Raw genomic sequence first — 18578 nt, forward strand, 5'->3', positions numbered from 1 at the left:
ATTGATTGCTGTAAGGGTTCTACTGGGAATGAGGAATGTCGAGTGAATTAGGAGCAACGTAGTGCATGTGGATGTGTGAATTCACTTTTATTAACAATTCAAGTTGATAAGGCATGTCAGATGAAAGACCATGAACAAAACACCTACCAGAAACACCACTGCCATCACTAACCCAGCACTGCACTTTTGAGGCAGTCTGTGCTTAGGACCTGAAACAAGCATGTTTCTCATCTATGGGACAGACATTCCCCAGCTTTGTTTCAGAAAAAAAAAAACTGTCTCTTATTACATTTTATGAAAGGGGACACTTGTTAAAATGCTTGACTGCTAGACTAAGAAGTTTATTTAGATTTTCAAGTTATGAATGAAAGTGTGTATTGGACATGTATTTCTTATCAGCCACCATCACACGATGAAGGGGCCTATGTGACCGTGAAAGCTTGCATTTTATTGTTTTTAGTTCACTTTAGTCAATAGAAAAGCACTTATTCTGCATTGCAATCAGAATACTTAATGAGAAACACAGTTTATTACTTTATAAATACAGTATTGCCATAGATTAATAATGAAAGAACAAACCATACCATCGGTGACTTGTAGTATCTGTGCAGTATGTTAATGAAGTCTGTAATTGTTAACATTCCTAGAAAGAAAAAGATACAAATACAGACAGTTAGCATCAAACACTGCAAGCACATCTAAAGCCGAAGAACACAAAGCCACTTTGTGGACTGGCTCCCACTTTGTGGATTGGCTCGTCAGGAGACGAGGTTTCAGGCCACTGCACGCCACACCAGGGGAGACCTGGGGTTTGAAACAGCAGAGCGGCTTTGTGTTCCCTCAGCTCAAAGACCTGGTACATCAGAAGAGGCTAGTGTCAGTGCTGGAGGAATCCTGGTTCAGTAACTCTTGAATCCTGATTTGATTACAGATAAAAATACAGGGCGATTCATAAACACAACTCATGAAAACAGAGCCATTACAGAACATGTTTGCCCACCCTTTCCAGAACTCGTAAACCAACACAGACAGCAGGTAATGCAGGGAACGAGCGCAGAGTAAGATTGGCTTCGCTCGCGCTGCTTTTAATCGCTAATTAAATTAATTAATAATATTAATGAAAACCACATTCGTCTCTTAATTTCAGTTTTATTACATTTCGTATATGACTGTTTTCAATGGAATGGTTTATTGATCTTTTGTGTGTGTGTGTGTGTGTGTGTGTGTGTGTGTGTGTGTGTGTGTGTGTGTGTGTGTGTGTGTGCGCGTGACGCGCTTTGGGATCGTTGAGATGAAAGGCGCTATAGAAATGTGAATTGTACTGTACTGTACTGGATAGTATAAACAACATGGCACAATTTATTTAAGGGTTATATGGAAGGACAGGTTTATATGCAAGATTCTGCATTGTTGTTTTGTTCAAGCCTGCACTTGCTACACTACAAGTCAGTTCTCCTGAATAGGGGCTAAGCATGCCTGTACATGAGACAGTGCAGCACAGTGGAACTAACTACAATAAAGACCTTTAACCAAACAAACATCTTAAATAGGCTGCCTATGATTTACTTAAAACGAAAAAAAGTGCTTTTATATGCCTGCTTAGCAAGAACAGAAAACAGTCCCGAGTTTTGTTATTATTCCTTCATTTATTTTGTTATGGCAACTAATATTTACTGTTATTGTAAACATGTATTTGCGAGTCGGGTCCCTTTCAGAAAACAATTCCCTCTCTTCCGGACAGTATTGTGCTGGTGATAATTTCTAATACAGCTCTTCAGCAAGCTGCTTATTTCCACATGATCGTTCCTCTCTGCTCTCACACTCTTCCCAGGACCCTTCTGTCCTGCATTCCAGTTCACAGAGAGAGTATTTATATCTGTCTCCATGACACCATCCTGCATCCCCCCACTCTGACAGCCAGCCAAGCAGCAGGCAGTGAGTTACAGGCTCACCAAGGAAAGGCAATTCACAAGCAGCAAGCACTAGCCTCCAATTCTTCCTGTTTGCTTGTGTGCAATTTAAATGTTTATATACAGCTGATTTGCATTGGGATCTACACAAATATTTTTAAAACCACATATTTAATATTGCTAACCAAAGGTGTCCAGCACAGAGCAACTGGTCTTGATGAAGGGAGTAGGTGGTCAGGACCTTGAGTCTCGAGATGGTTAAAGTATTGTAAAACAGAGTTACTATATCCCCAACGTGCACAGATGATCCTCCAATATAGAAAGCAGACTGGGAAATGCATTAGCTTCTCAAAATCACTAGATTTAGGACAGGTCTGTCAATCATTAGTGCCTCCAATAGTGATGACAAGAAATGGAGATTCAGGGTCCCCATTCGCTCCACGTGCAAAACAACTGAGATTGACACTCCAAAGCATTTGAGCTATAACGAGGAGTCAATTATAAAAAAATTTAAAAAAATTAAAAAGAACCAAAAAATTCAAACTAGGAATGCAAGGATGGACTAGACAAAACAAGAAGGATGAGCCCATAATGTAAAATCCAGAAAATGTGAGGGTTCAAGAGAAAAAGAATAGATTTAGTTTGAGTTCCCACATTTTGTTCCCTTAAAACTTTCTAGAGCACTTAAGAATATAGGAACTGGACCTGACTGATCTCAAGACCTGTCTCAAGATGGGTCCTAAAGGATACCAATGATTCAGCATCAGCTACGTGGCTTGGAGACCCATTCCATAAACTCATCACTCTCTGTGTGAAAGGAGGAGGGTCTGCCCTAAGATTGACTCCACTTCATTTGATTTGCATCTGTGCTCTCTGGGTCTGGTTTCTGAGCAGAGTTTGAAGCATTGGCTAGCATGAACTTTATCAAGTCCTTTCAGGTATGTTCAGTCATGTACACTCCACTTAGGAATACTGCAGCTAGCATTCACTTCCAGCACTGATCACTGCCAGCCCCAACAAGCTGCACTGCACTTACCTACGAAGCTCTGCTTTTTAGCCTCCCACAGCGGAGCTGCGCGGACACCATTCGCCACCAAGGCAAAGAAAGCCTTCTTAACCTGAGGAGACAAAAGCACGAATCAGAGCTCTGATCACAAACAAAAACCCATCAAACTGACTGCAGAAAAACTGTTACAGTACAATGTGTACAGTGCCACTGCCCTGACTCTCACTTTACAAATAACAGCACAGCGGCAAGGCTGCAGTGCTCCCTGGGTAGAGCGAATACTGCAAGCATACTGTACAGTATATTCAAATCAAATAAACTACAGATTAATAAGACTATTTGATGTTATAAAGCATGAGGCTGATTGGTTTATAAAGCAATGACGCCTCAGTCTGCGATCCAGGATAAATCTCTCCCCTTATTATACTATTTGTTTCCAGGAATGATCATTCAGATGTATTTGCAGAGAAATTCAAGAGGACTGTGACAGTGGCATTACAATGTGCTTTGAGGCACTGATATGAAAAGTGCTTTAAAAACGCAATGGCTTGCTTGGTTTGGTTTCGAGGCATTTTGAAATTACAGCCCAACTGAACATGGACACTTTACCATCTCTCAGAGCACAATGCTGGCAAATGGTCTGCACTATAAACATCTCCCCCAGAAAGAAATGCAATAAAATAAAGTTTCTGAGTAAATACTTTATTCATTTTAAGAGCTGTTGAATAGATTTCCTGGCAATGCAAAGATAAACATCACATAGCCCCCACCCTGCCCAGTCCTGCACTGTGATGGTACTGTATAATTGGTCCTAAATAAAACAAACATTTACAATATTATGAAGAAGAAAAAAGGCAGTGGAACAGAACTTCTTGCCAGACTTGTGTTTTCATACCCCTTAGGCAGCCCTGCTTGGCTGGATCATTTTAACTTGTCAATGTCTCTCCCGGCTGAGCAGTGATCGGAATAACAAATGTCCCGGGAATACCGTTCAGCCCCCCCCCCTCCTTCTCTAACTGCAGCTGCCGTGCCACTGCTCCTGCTGAAAGAGGAACCGGTGACCTCAGCAGTGAACTCCCATAATCCAGCAAGTCAATCTGTCTGGGTCAGCACAGCCCCCAATACTGCAGCTCTCATTATCACCTGCTGCAGCCCCAATACTGCAGCTCTCATTATCACCTGCTGCATCCCCAATACTGCAGCTCTCATTATCACCTGCTGCATCCCCAATACTGCAGCTCTCATTATCACCTGCTGCAGCCCCAATACTGCAGCTCTCATTATCACCTGCTGCATCCCCAATACTGCAGCTCTCATTATCACCTGCTGCATCCCCAATACTGCAGCTCTCATTATCACCTGCTGCATCCCCAATACTGCAGCTCTCATTATCACCTGCTGCATCCCCAATACTGCAGCTCTCATTATCACCTGCTGCATCCCCAATACTGCATCTCTCATTATCACCTGCTGCAATACTGCATCTCTCATTATCACCTGCTGCATCCCCAATACTGCATCTCTCATTATCACCTGCTGCATCCCCAATACTGCAGCTCTCATTATCACCTGCTGCATCCCCAATACTGCAGCTCTCATTATCACCTGCTGCATCCCCAATACTGCAGCTCTCATTATCACCTGCTGCATCCCCAATACTGCAGCTCTCATTATCACCTGCTGCATCCCCAATACTGCAGCTCTCATTATCACCTGCTGCATCCCCAATACTGCAGCTCTCATTATCACCTGCTGCATCCCCAATACTGCAGCTCTCATTATCACCTGCTGCATCCCCAATACTGCAGCTCTCATTATCACCTGCTGCATCCCCAATACTGCAGCTCTCATTATCACCTGCTGCATCCCCAATACTGCAGCTCTCATTATCACCTGCTGCATCCCCAATACTGCAGCTCTCATTATCACCTGCTGCATCCCCAATACTGCATCTCTCATTATCACCTGCTGCATCAGCTCTCATTATCACCTGCTGCATCCCCAATACTGCAGCTCTCATTATCACCTGCTGCATCCCCAATACTGCAGCTCTCATTATCACCTGCTGCATCCCCAATACTGCAGCTCTCATTATCACCTGCTGCATCCCCAATACTGCAGCTCTCATTATCACCTGCTGCATCCCCAATACTGCAGCTCTCATTATCACCTGCTGCATCCCCAATACTGCATCTCTCATTATCACCTGCTGCATCCCCAATACTGCATCTCTCATTATCACCTGCTGCATCCCCAATACTGCAGCTCTCATTATCACCTGCTGCAGCCCCAATACTGCAGCTCTCATTATCACCTGCTGCATCCCCAATACTGCAGCTCTCATTATCACCTGCTGCATCCCCAATACTGCAGCTCTCATTATCACCTGCTGCATCCCCAATACTGCAGCTCTCATTATCACCTGCTGCAGCCCCAATACTGCAGCTCTCATTATCATACTGCATCTCACCACCTGCTGCATCCCCAATACTGCAGCTCTCATTATCACCTGCTGCATCCCCAATACTGCAGCTCTCATTATCACCTGCTGCATCCCCAATACTGCAGCTCTCATTATCACCTGCTGCATCCCCAATACTGCAGCTCTCATTATCACCTGCTGCATCCCCAATACTGCAGCTCTCATTATCACCTGCTGCACTCTCATTATCACCTGCTGCATCCCCAATATTGCAGCTCTCATTATCACCTGCATCCCCAATACTGCAGCTCTCATTATCACCTGCTGCAGCCCCAATACTGCAGCTCTCATTATCACCTGCTGCAGCCCCAATACTGCAGCTCTCATTATCACCTGCTGCAGCTCCAATACTGCAGCTCTCAGTGCCACAACAGGAGTCAAGCTCAGTCCTTTTACAAATACAAAGTGTATTTGTTGGTAGCAGCAGAAGAGGTTGATTTGCCATGTCATCCACTGTCTACTGCTGAGCCAGCAGTTACCAAACATTTTTTAAGCTATCTTTGGCTAGGGGCACATCGCTAATTTTAAACAAGCAAGAATGTTTCAGGAGACACGCCACCAACATGGCGAATCGAACTTTCACAAAATAAGACACAATAAAAGTGCATTGGATCTTTCTCATCTAAACAGATGTGTTTTATGGAACCATTTTATGTGTCACTACCATGCTATGATTAAATGTTTTACGAAACAAAAGATTATAGATTAGAATTATTTCATGATTTATATGTTCAAAGTTAGGCAAGGTCAGAATGTGTAGGCCTCAGATTTTTATAATTTCATAAACATTCTTAGAATTGTCATCACCGTGACAACTTACTTTGTTTCAGTAATGATGGAACTGTTACGGGAATGACACTTTTAGAAATGCTTGATACTAAATTACTGTTAAATATAAATGAATTCATCAGTGTCAGTACTCATCAGTATTTCATCTGCATTACTAGAAAATGGGTTACACTGTAGCGACCCGCGCACCGTTCTGTGTCTGCTGGACTTGCATGCTGTCCTGCTGTTTGTCTCGTCTGTCTTGTCTTGTGTATGTGTTGAATGTATTGTTTGGGTGCCACCACGCCACTCAGAATGGGGAGGAGCGAGGGATGGATTGAGGGCATATTCCCTTGTAAGATGGCCTTGTAATTGAAATATTTGCCTGTTAATATATCTTATAAATATTTTGATCTATTTAACAATGCCACAATATTTATTCAGTAAGTGGGTTATTCAAGGTGAAATGATCAACCCCACCAAATCCAACAGGATTGAAACGCACACAATAAAGTGGCCAGGCAGTGCATATCCTAATGCTTTACTGTATTTATACTGTTATTTAGAGTAAAGGCCTCTACACACCGGACGCGATGCGGCAAGTGAATGTGTCGTAAGACACACCGCTCATGACAACAACAAAAAGAAACCTTCTCCGTGTGGCAAGAGGACTTTGCCGCCCTTCCTCGAACATATTATTTAGTTTGCTTTGATTTTCGTGCTCCACAAATGTCATACACACCCACTGCTCTCTGCACTCCTAACTCGCCTCACCTCTGGGATGTAAATACCCCGACGCACGGGCAGTGCTCACTGTGACCCTCGTTATCATGATTGCAGCTCACTGTGTGTGCGTGCTGAGGAATTTGCATTGCTCTTAACTTTACATAGGCCACAGTGTAAAATAATTGCGTGGCCGCTCGGCAATCAAGATTTTGCAGCCAATGCACTACACCTATTCTTATATCAGCCCCATTGTGTTTTACGATTTCCAATAAAACCTATTTTGGAATCTGTGTAGTGTCACTATAAATGGTTTATTTCTTTACATATTTATTTTAAATCACGGTTTAAATTAAATTACTCTCACTGTAATGTCATTACTGTAACAAGCTGTCATTACAGTAACTGTACTGTCACTACTGTCACTGTACTGTCATTACTGTAACTGTACTGTCACTACTGTAACAAGCTGTCATTACCATCACTGTACTGTCATTACTGTCACTGTACTGTCACTACTGTAACAAGCTGTCACTACCGTCACTGTACTGTCATTACTGTAACTGTACTGTCACTACTGTAACTGTCATTACTGTCACTGTACTGTAACAACTGCTGTCATTACTGTAACTGTACTGTCACTACTGTAACAAGCTGTCATTACCGTCACTGTACTGTCATTACTGTCAACTGTACTGTCACTACTGTAACAAGCTGTCATTACCGTCACTGTACTGTCATTACTGTAACTGTACTGTCACTACTGTAACAAGCTGTCATTACCGTCACTGTACTGTCATTACTGTCACAAGCTGTCATTACTGTAACTGTACTGTCATTACTGTAACAAGCTGTCATTACTGTCACTGTACTGTCATTACTGTAACTGTACTGTCACTACTGTAACAAGCTGTCATTACCGTCACTGTACTGTCATTACTGTAACAAGCTGTCATTACTGTCACTGTACTGTCATTACTGTAACTGTACTGTCATTACTGTAACTGTACTGTCACTACTGTAACAAGCTGTCATTACTGTCACTGTACTGTCATTACCGTAACTGTACTGTCACTACTGTAACAAGCTGTCATTACCATCACTGTACTGTCACTACCGTCACAAGCTGTCATTACTGTCACTGTACTGTCATTACTGTCACTGTACTGTCATTACTGTAACTGTACTGTCACTACTGTAACAAGCTGTCATTACTGTCACTGTACTGTCATTACTGTAACAAGCTGTCATTACTGTCACTGTACTGTCATTACCGTAACTGTACTGTCACTACTGTAACAAGCTGTCATTACCATCACTGTACTGTCACTACCGTCACAAGCTGTCATTACTGTCACTGTACTGTCATTACTGTCACTGTACTGTCACTACTGTAACAAGCTGTCATTACTGTCACTGTACTGTCATTACTGTAACAAGCTGTCATTACTGTAACTGTACTGTCATTACCATCACTGTACTGTCACTACCGTCACTAGCTGTCATTACTGTCACTGTACTGTCACTACCGTCACAAGCTGTCATTACTGTCACTGTACTGTCATTACTGTAACTGTACTGTCATTACTGTAACTGTACTGTCATTACTGTCACTGTACTGTCATTACTGTAACTGTACTGTCATTACCGTCACTAATATCATTACCGTCACTGTACTGTCATTACTGTAACAATAGTTATTTTAGCGAATAAGACTGCAGCTGCATTGGCAGGAGTGAAAGTTATATTAGCAATGGATTATATTTTAAACAATAAGAGTTTGGTATACTTTTAATCATTGTGGACATATTTTTATATTAAAAATATCAGTACAAAACCTGACAAAAGTGCCCGAAGCTAAGTGTAACTTTAATTTTATTAGTCAAGAAATATGAAAATTAAAGTTTATATTTTGAAAAATGAAATAAATATTTTCACTGATGTGTAATGTTATAATGCCTAATCGATTTTATGTATATTTCTCTTTAAACAATGGTTTCTAGTTGTGTTACAGTGATGACAGATTTATGTGCTAAAACATTTTTGAATAAGAATATATAAAAAATACATTAAAATTTCCGCTCGGCTGAGTTATGTTGTTATATGCAGATAAGATTTATTTATTTATTTAATTTTGGTTGTTTCACTAAAAAAAATATCACATCAATTTCTCAATTTTTTGGAACCCTAATTTGTCCCCTTTCCGTAGAATGACCCATACACATGCTGCTCATTATTATGAAGAGAAGTGACTTGTGAAGAACCACATTTTGTATGATGGCTGGAAATCCATCTCAATATGAGCAAAGCCCTCTATAAATACAGTTTAAACAGAGTGCCGATCTGTGCACTGTGATGTAGAAGAGTGCACGGAACACTGATGCACAGTTTCTTTGCTGGGTCTCATTTTAGATCATAACTTTTTTCTAACTGGATTTCACATGGATTTTAAAACATCCTTCCATGATAACTTGGTTGTTTATGCACACATGAATAGGTTGTACTGAAATGTAAGAAGGTAGTGCTAATAAGATAAAATACTAGTCACCTTGGCAGATCTGTCCTGTATAGTTACCAGCAAAACAGCAGGAGGTGCTGGATACCGACTGGGCCATCTGCTTTTCACAGCCGTCAGGTTTCCTAATTCTGTTTTTATGCACAGGTTGTCAGCGTTTCCTTATACATGAGCTGCTACCTGGCAGCGCAAAGAACGTGAAAGTGAAGAAGAAAGTGACTAAGATTACACGGGTTGTCTTAAAACGTTTATCGAAACTGTCTGACTTGGCTAGTTTCGGTTTGTCTGCAAACCCTGCACAAAACTCACAACAGCAGATGTTCAGTGTGAAGAGAAGCATCTCTGCCCTGCTCACTAGCCTGGTGTGCTGATCTGCATTTCAAAAAGGATGAATCTGATAAAAAATCTCAGAGTTCTCTTACCAGCACCCAGCTGCCAGTGTATCTGCAGCATTCGTCTTTTCATACGGTTACCAGATTTATCGAGTGAAAAACTGGGGATGTTTTTTGTTAATTCACGGACACCTTTAAAATACCTACATATATATAAACAAACAACACTAATTGACAAATTAAACAGATGTATTTATTGCAGATCATTTTTAGACAAGTCATGATTCAAGTTGTTATAGAAAGACATCAAAACAGGGTTGATAGTGATAGTTCACATTTGAAGTTAGAGTGCTTATTTGTCACTTTGTAAGTTGAAAAGGTTTATTGTTACTCTTTGAAAAACTGTTAAGTCTAGAAACCCGTTCAAACGTTCGTCTGGATGAGAGGGGAACAGGTAACGGTGACATTTAACAGGGTTGGGTTCTATCTGCTCAAATCAACAGACACACATGCACAGACAACCAGACAAAGACATGTAGACAGACACAAAGACAAAAAGACAGACACAAAGACATGCACACAGAGAGACACAGAGATAGACACAGACACGCAAACACACACATAGTTTCTAGTTCAAAGTGTACATCATGAATCCGTGGATAAAAAATTATAAAGGGATAGCAGAGTTTCCTTTCATTTTCTTTCCCTGTAATACTGTAGTTCTGTTGCATTGGCTTCCCTTTATTTTCTTTGATGGCACTGAAGGAGTTGATAGCTTTCTGTCTGCAGCTCTATAAACACATCAATGGTGTTTTAATGAGGCAATCTTGTGCTGTCACTGAGCTGCGATGGATTATCTGTATACAGATCTGTGAGGAATGGGGATCAGTTACAGTACGTGCAAGCTGCACGATTACTTGAAACACTGGCACACAAAACACAAGCAGGACAAGGAGACGGGAGAGGTAGAACACAAGCAAGCAGAGGAGGCGGGGGGGAGAGAACACAAGCAAGCAGAGGAGGCAGGGAGAGAGAGGTAGAACACAAGCAAGCAGAGGAGGCAGGGGAGAGAGAGACACAAGCAAGCAGAGGAGGCAGGGAGAGAGAGGTAGAACACAAGCAAGCAGAGGAGGCAGGGAGAGAGAGGTAGAACACAAGCAAGCAGAGGAGACAGGGGGAGAGAGAACAGCAAGCAGAGGAGCAAGCAGAGAGAGCAAGCAGAGGAGGCAGGGAGAGAGAGGTAGAACACAAGCAAGCAGAGGAGACAGCAAGAGTGAGGTAGAACACAAGCAAGCAGAGGAGGCAGGGAGAGAGAGGTAGAACACAAGCAAGCAGAGGAGACAGCAAGAGTGAGGTAGAACACAAGCAAGCAGAGGAGGCAGGGAGAGAGAGGTAGAACACAAGCAAGCAGAGGAAGGCAGGGGGAAAGAAAACAAGCAAGCAGAGGAGACGTGGAGAGAGAACACAAGCAAGCAGAGGAGGCAGGGGGAGAGAGACAGAACACAAGCAAGCAGAGGAGGCAGGGGAGAGAGAACACAAGCAGGCAGAGGAGGCAGGGGGAGAGAGATAGAACACAAGCAAGCAGAGGAGGCAGGGGGAGAGAGATAGAACACAAGCAAGCAGGACAAAGAGGCAGGAGGAGAGAGATAGAACACAAGCAAGCAAAGGAAGCAGGAGGAGAGAGATAGAGGAGGAGAGAGGAAGTTAAGCGAACACAAGCAAGCAGAGAGAGAGAACACAAGCAAGGGGGAGAGAGATAGAACACAAGCAAGCAGGACGGAGGCAGGGGGAGAGAGATAGAACACAAGCAAGCAGGAAGAAGAGGCAGGGGGAGAGAGATAGAACACAAGCAAGCAGAGGAGGCAGGGGGAGAGAGATAGAACACAAGCAAGCAGAGGAGGCAGGGGGAGAGAGATAGAACACAAGCAAGCAGAGGAGGCAGGGGGAGAGAGATAGAACACAAGCAAGCAGGAGGCAGGGGGAGAGAGAGAGAGACAGAACACAAGCAAGCAGGACGAAGAGGCAGCAGGAGAGAGATAGAACACAAGCAAGCAAAGGAGGCAGGGGGAGAGAGATAGAACACAAGCAAGCAGGACAAAGAGGCAGGTGGAGAGAGATAGAACACAAGCAAGCAAGAGGAAGCAGGAGGAGAGATAGAATACAAGCAAGCAGAGGAGGCAGGGGGAGAAAGATAGAACACAAGTAAGCAGAGGAGGCGGGGAGAGAGATAGAACACAAGCAAGCAGAGGAGGCAGGGGGAGAGAGAGAGATAGAACACAAGCAAGCAGAGGAGGCAGGGGAAGAGAGGTAGAACACAAGCAAGCAGAGGAGGCAGGGGGAGAGAGATAGAACACAAGCAAGCAGAGGAGACAGGGGAGAGAGGTAGAACACAAGCAAGCAGAGGAGGCAGGGAGAGAGAGATAGAACACAAGCAAGCAGAGGAGGCAGGGAGAGAGAGATAGAACACAAGCAAGCAGAGGAGGCAGGGAGAGAGAGATAGAACACAAGCAAGCAGAGGAGGCAGGGGGAGAGAGATAGAACACAAGCAAGCAGGAGGAGGCAGGAGGAGAGAGAAGAACACAAGCAAGCAGAGGAAGAGGCAGGGGGAGAGAGATAGAACACAAGCAAGCAGAGGAGGCAGGGGGAGAGAGATAGAACACAAGCAAGCAGAGGAGGCAGGGGGAGAGAGATAGAACACAAGCAAGCAGAGGAGGCAGGGGGAGAGAGATAGAACACAAGCAAGCAGAGGAGGCAGGGGGAGAGAGACAGAACACAAGCAAGCAGAGGAGGCAGGCAGGTGAGAGAGAGAGAACACAAGCAAGCAGAGGAGGCAGGGGGAGAGAGATAGAACACAAGCAAGCAGAGGAGGCAGGGGGAGAGAGATAGAACACAAGCAAGCAAAGGAGGCGGGGGAGAGAGATAGAACACAAGCAAGCAGGACGAAGAGGCAGGGGGAGAGAGATAGAACACAAGCAAGCAGAGGAGGCAGGGGGAGAGAGATAGAACACAAGTAAGCAGAGGAGGCAGGGGAGAGAGATAGAACACAAGCAAGCAGAGGAGACAGGGGGAGAGCGAGAGAACACAAGCAAGCAGAGGAGGCAAGCAAGCAAGCAGAGGAGGCAGGGGAAGAGAGGTAGAACACAAGCAAGCAGAGGAGGCAGGGGGAGAGAGAGAGAACACAAGCAAGCAGAGGAGGCAGGGGAAGAGAGGTAGAACACAAGCAAGCAGAGGAGGCAGGGGGAGAGAGAAAGAACACAAGCAATGCTGAAAGGGTTAAGTATACAGTCTAAAAAAAACAATAAAAAAAGGAACGGCATGTCTGTATTGGGTTTTAAGTAGTGTAGGAAATTTACAATAAAATCATAAATGAACTACTTCCAGCAACTTTTCCATCCAGTAATTAAATAAATGACTATATTCATCATTATGTAATTACAAAAAATGTCTTAAGCATGAAATGAAAACTAAGTGAAATGCAAACAAGAAAATCTGCTCTGGAACAGTTTTCTTTGACAAATATGTCTGTAAAAATGGTATCTAACAACACTGCAAACGAATATCCTAAACAACCACATTCAAACAACAATATAGGGTAGTCCCTCTTCCCAGAACCATCCCTGCTCAATACAACCATATTTATTTGAACATAATGTGGCTCACTACTTCAAACAAGATCAGGGATCGGGAGAAAGCAGGAATGCAGAGGACAAGAAGGAAATGAAGAAGCCTGTTGAGCTCCTATCCGTCCAGCAGGACTTTGCTTTTAAAGCTGGTTTAAGGGGGGGCGCAGCAGATAACACAATGGACTAAAAGCTCTTCCTGGCTGTCAAAGCATTTCAGAGCTGGCTCAGATAAAAGCAGAGGCAATCCTAAAGGACTGAAAGTATGGGTATGAAATATCAGTTATCTCAACTGATATTTCTTTTAAAATCACCACTGTGGCCTCACTAGAGTGTAACTGGAAACATGTCTCCCTGCAACACTCTGCCCCTACTAGTAGTAGATAACGCCACATTAACTCCATATGTTGTTTTCTTAAGCAAGCAGAGGAGACAGTGCAGTCGTGTGAACAGCAAGCAGAGGAGGCAGGGGAAGAGAGTAGAACACAAGCAAGCAGAGGAGGCACAGTTATTAGAGCACCCCATTGGAAGCTGTAGCTCAGTAGAATGCAAGCAAGCAGAGGAGGCAGGGGGAGAGAGAAAGGCACTGAAACTGTTCAATCAGTTATGTGCACAGTTATTAGAGCACCCCAAGGCTTAAGTATACAGTCTAGTGTCTGTATTGTGTAGTGTACAAATTTACAATAAAATCATAAATGAACTACTTCCAGCAACTTTTCCATCCAGTAATTAAATAAATGTGCATATTCATCATTATGTAATTACCCCATTGTCTTAAGCTGTAGCTCACTAAGTGTGCACAAGTCTGCTCTGGAGCAGTTTTCTTTGACAAATTGTCTGTAGCTCTAAACACTGTGCAAACGAATATCCTAAACAACCACATTCAAACAACAATATAGGGTAGTCCCTCTTCCCAGAACCATCCCTGCTCAATACAACCATATTTATTTGAACATAATGTGGCACACTTAAACAAGATCAGGGATCGGGAGAGCAGGAATGCAGAGGACAAGAAGGATTGCTTCTGTAGCTCAGGTTGCTTTTAAAGCTGGTTTAAGTGTGCACAGTTATTAGAGCACCCCATTGCTTCTGTAGCTCAGTCGTGTGCACAGTTATTAGAGCACCCCATTGCTTCTGTAGCTCAGTCGTGTGCACATATTATTAGAGCACCCCATTGCTTCTGTAGTGTCAGTCGTGTGCACAGTTATTAGAGCACCCCATTGCTTCTGTAGCTCAGTCGTGTGCACAGTTATTAGAGCACCCCATTGCTTCTGTAGCTCAGTCGTGTGCACAGTTATTAGAGCACCCCATTGCTTCTGTAGCTCAGTCGTGTGCACAGTTATTAGAGCACCCCATTGCTTCTGTAGCTCAGTCGTGTGCACAGTTATTAGAGCAGTTATTAGAGCACCCCATTGCTTCTGTAGCTCAGTCGTGTGCACAGTTATTAGAGCACCCCATTGCTTCTGTAGTTCAGTCGTGTGCACAGTTATTAGAGCACCCCATTGCTTCTGTAGCTCAGTCGTGTGCACAGTTATTAGAGCACCCCATTGCTTCTGTAGCTCAGTCGTGTGCACAGTTATTAGAGCACCCCATTGCTTCTGTAGCTCAGTCGTGTGCACAGTTATTAGAGCACCCCATTGCTTCTGTAGCTCAGTCGTGTGCACAGTTATTAGAGCACCCCATTGCTTCTGTAGCTCAGTCGTGTGCACAGTTATTAGAGCACCCCATTGCTTCTGTAGCTCAGTCGTGTGCACAGTTATTAGAGCACCCCATTGCTTCTGTAGCTCAGTCGTGTGCACAGTTATTAGAGCACCCCATTGCTTCTGTAGCTCAGTCGTGTGCACAGTTATTAGAGCACCCCATTGCTTGTGTTGTTTTGATTTGTTGTGCATATAAAATCAAACCACCATAAGTGACATTCTTGGACAATTGTCAAAATAGGCAAATTATTTAAAATCACTGGCTTTACTAGGCCACACATGCAAGGAATTTTAAACAGTAATATAAAAGGAACACGTAGCCACAAATGGTCAAATGCATGACACTGTTCTTTTCTTTATTGCTTTCAAGCCATTTCTAAAGGATTAACTTTAACAACATCTGTATCTCAGACTGTAACAGGAATCTGAACCATCACCAATATAATAATAATGAATACAACAATGTGAAACACACTTACTTGCAATGTAGTGTCAAAGACAACAAGCTTGGAGCTGGTCGGCACGATGTCATAGCACTTGTGTGACTTCATAAACCTCATGTAAATATCACTTTCTGGTTCTTCAACAGCTGCAAGTCAAACACATGATAAAAGCAAATTATGTGAACGGCAACAGAAGTTAACACACTAATTAATGCAGGGTCATTCCCTTGAAGTGTCCTATCAGTCATACAGTCTAAACAGGGTCATTAATGCAAATACAAAAGTAAAGCTACACATCTGCATTCAAATGTTTTCTAATAATGGTATGTATTCAAATTTCAACTAGATTCTCAGAAACAGTATTCAACTGCAGTTTACACTTTGGAAGAGATGAAACTTTTTGAAGAGTTATAAAAGGTCAACAATTTTAGCATTACACCCTTTAAACTTTTACAGCTTTACATAACAATCACTGCACTGCAGCCGTACAAGGCTTAGAAGCTAAACAAACCATACAATACATGGCTGACTTCACTCATTAATGCAAGATCTGTGGGCAAAAGTAAACAAATGACAAACTATTTGGCTTTCCTCAGTTCAATGAACAAGCCTGTTTTGAATAGCATTCTGAACAAAGACCAGCGAAGTGCAGCCCTAATAAGAAACAGACCAGCTTGACGTATTGAAAGAAGTCTGTGTTTAAATTCCTGCACCTACTAGTGCTACAGTATATGAACACAGCGGTATCCTAGGAAAGGACAACCAAAAGAGAGCGTCCAAAAATCCAACAACATGCCTAACAAGGTTCAATCGAGGCTGCTTTTCAGATGCAAGGGATTTCAGTAAATATTTAGAGAAGATGAGAACACCTTAGACAGACTTGTACAGTCATGTTTCCACAGCCACTCACAGGAGACTGGTTTTACTGGTTATTAGCAAACAGTTCCAGTTAAAAAAAAAAGATGAACTACAAACACAGTGTGTGCAGTATTTTAGAGCTTTACATAACAATCACTGCACTGCAGCCGTACAAGGCTAAAGCTAAACAGATACAATACAATCACAATTAATGCAAGAAGCTGTGGGCAAAAGTAAACAAATGACAAACTATTTGGCTGTAACGATAGACTAATACCCTGATACCATCCGAAGTGCAGCCCTAATAAGAAACAGACCAGCTTGACGTATTGAAAGAAGTCTGTGTTTAAATTCCTGCACCTACTAGTGCTACAGTATATGAACACAGCGGTATCCTAGGAAAGGACAACCAAAAGAGAGCGTCCAAAAATCCAACAACATGCCTAACAAGGTTCAATCGAGGCTGCTTTTCAGATGCAAGGGATAGTAAATATTTAGAGAAGATGAGAACACCTTAGACAGACTTGTACAGTCATGTTTCCACAGCCACTCACAGGAGACTGGTTTTACTGGTTATTAGCAAACAGTTCCAGTTAAAAAAAAAAGATGAACTACAAACACAGTGTGTGCAGTATCCACACAGAAGGAAACAATAGAATCCCACAAGCAGGGCTGTAACGACAGACTAATACCCTAATACCATCCGAATCACAATCTACAAGAAGCGATAGAATCCCACAAGCAGGGCTGTAATGACAGACTAATACCCTAATACCATCCGAATCACAATCTACAAGAAGCGATAGAATCCCACAGGCAGGGCTGTAACGACAGACTAATACCCTGATACAATCCGAATCACAATCTACAAGAAGCGATAGAATCCCACAAGCAGGGCTGTAATGACAGACTAATACCCTGATACCATCCGAATCACAATCTACAAGAAGCGATAGAATCCCACAGGCAGGGCTGTAACGACAGACTAATACCCTGATACCATCCGAATCACAATCTACAAGAAGCGATAGAATCCCACAAGCAGGGCTGTAATGACAGACTAATACCCTAATACCATCCGAATCACAATCTACAAGAAGCGATAGAATCCCACAAGCAGGGCTGTAATGACAGACTAATACCCTGATACCATCCAAATCACAATCTACAAGAAGCGATAGGAGTGTGCTGATACATGTGATGGTGCTGATAGGCTACTGGTGTGATGCACAGTAAGAGCAAATGATCATGTAATGTTGGCCTGTCTTAAATGAGTTAGGGAGAGTATGTATTCATAAAACTATAAAACACTTCATTCTTCATTGGTGAGCTACAATTAGACATGCGTGCTCTGGGTCTTGCATCACAATACATGCGATACAGTCCCTACCTCTATTACAATACAGTAGATCATGTAAAGAAAGTACGAGGAATCGTTACACCCCTAGTAACTGTCAGCAGCATGTACCCCTGCCACATCTGTATACTAAAAATTAGAGCTACCAGTGTGATAAAGAAGATGATCACAATCCACAATCAACAGTACATACAGAAGACGACTTACCAGAGATACAAATGTATGTGTGGCACACAGACAGCTGGTTGATAGGACAGGCAGAACCCCCTATAGCTGATCATGGCAAATACTTATACTAAATAATGTTAATAATACCAAGTTGCATGACAACTTTATACGTGCTTCTCACTTAGAAAAGTCTATGTGTGACGTGCAGACGGATGGATGTGCAGATGGACAGCACGCTACAAAGTTATGCAAAATAAGTTTCAATGACAATCGGATAAGCAGCTTTTCTAGATATGCAGAGAAATCTATGAAGTGAGATACCCAGCACATATGACTGTCTCCACTACAAAGTATCCCATTCGCAAGGATGATGCCATCCCAGGTAGGGATAAGTAACTTCACAACTAACAATCCAGCAGGGATCACATCCACACAGTTTCTCTTCAAGCCATGGGTCCCTGGTGTCTGGCACAGTCCTGTGGAGGTTTTATTTGGAATCTTACAGCACCTGCTTGAGCTCCGTGTTCCGGATGCAAAGCGTTCCAATGCCTTTCATTGCTGGAACAGTTTACTGCTCCCTAACTGTCATGGACTGCTTAGACATTAACACAATTACAGGCCTGTTCCTGTCAGTGACAACAAGCGCTACACTCTAGAAAAAGAACGGTGCTAGCAAACAGCACAGATAACCTTGCT

At 42.9% G+C, this 18578-nt stretch overlaps 1 protein-coding gene across 5 annotated transcripts in view; it reads right to left on the reverse strand.

Annotated features, from left to right (window-relative positions):
- The window catches only part of LOC121314051 (5'-AMP-activated protein kinase subunit gamma-2-like), a 162204-nt gene that overhangs the window by 18115 nt on the left and 125511 nt on the right, over positions 1–18578 (reverse strand). For all 5 annotated transcript variants that reach the window (XM_041246841.1, XM_041246842.1, XM_041246843.1 and 2 more), the window contains 3 exons: positions 15536–15645; positions 2947–3028; positions 585–643 (listed from right to left, as the gene is read on the reverse strand). In XM_041246841.1, the coding sequence (XP_041102775.1) occupies positions 585–643; positions 2947–3028; positions 15536–15645 (251 nt within the window). The remainder of the gene's footprint in view (positions 1–584; positions 644–2946; positions 3029–15535; positions 15646–18578) is intronic.

This window comes from Polyodon spathula, chromosome 4 (assembly GCF_017654505.1).
Source record: "Polyodon spathula isolate WHYD16114869_AA chromosome 4, ASM1765450v1, whole genome shotgun sequence".
In the NCBI taxonomy this organism is placed as follows: Eukaryota; Metazoa; Chordata; class Actinopteri; order Acipenseriformes; family Polyodontidae; genus Polyodon; species Polyodon spathula.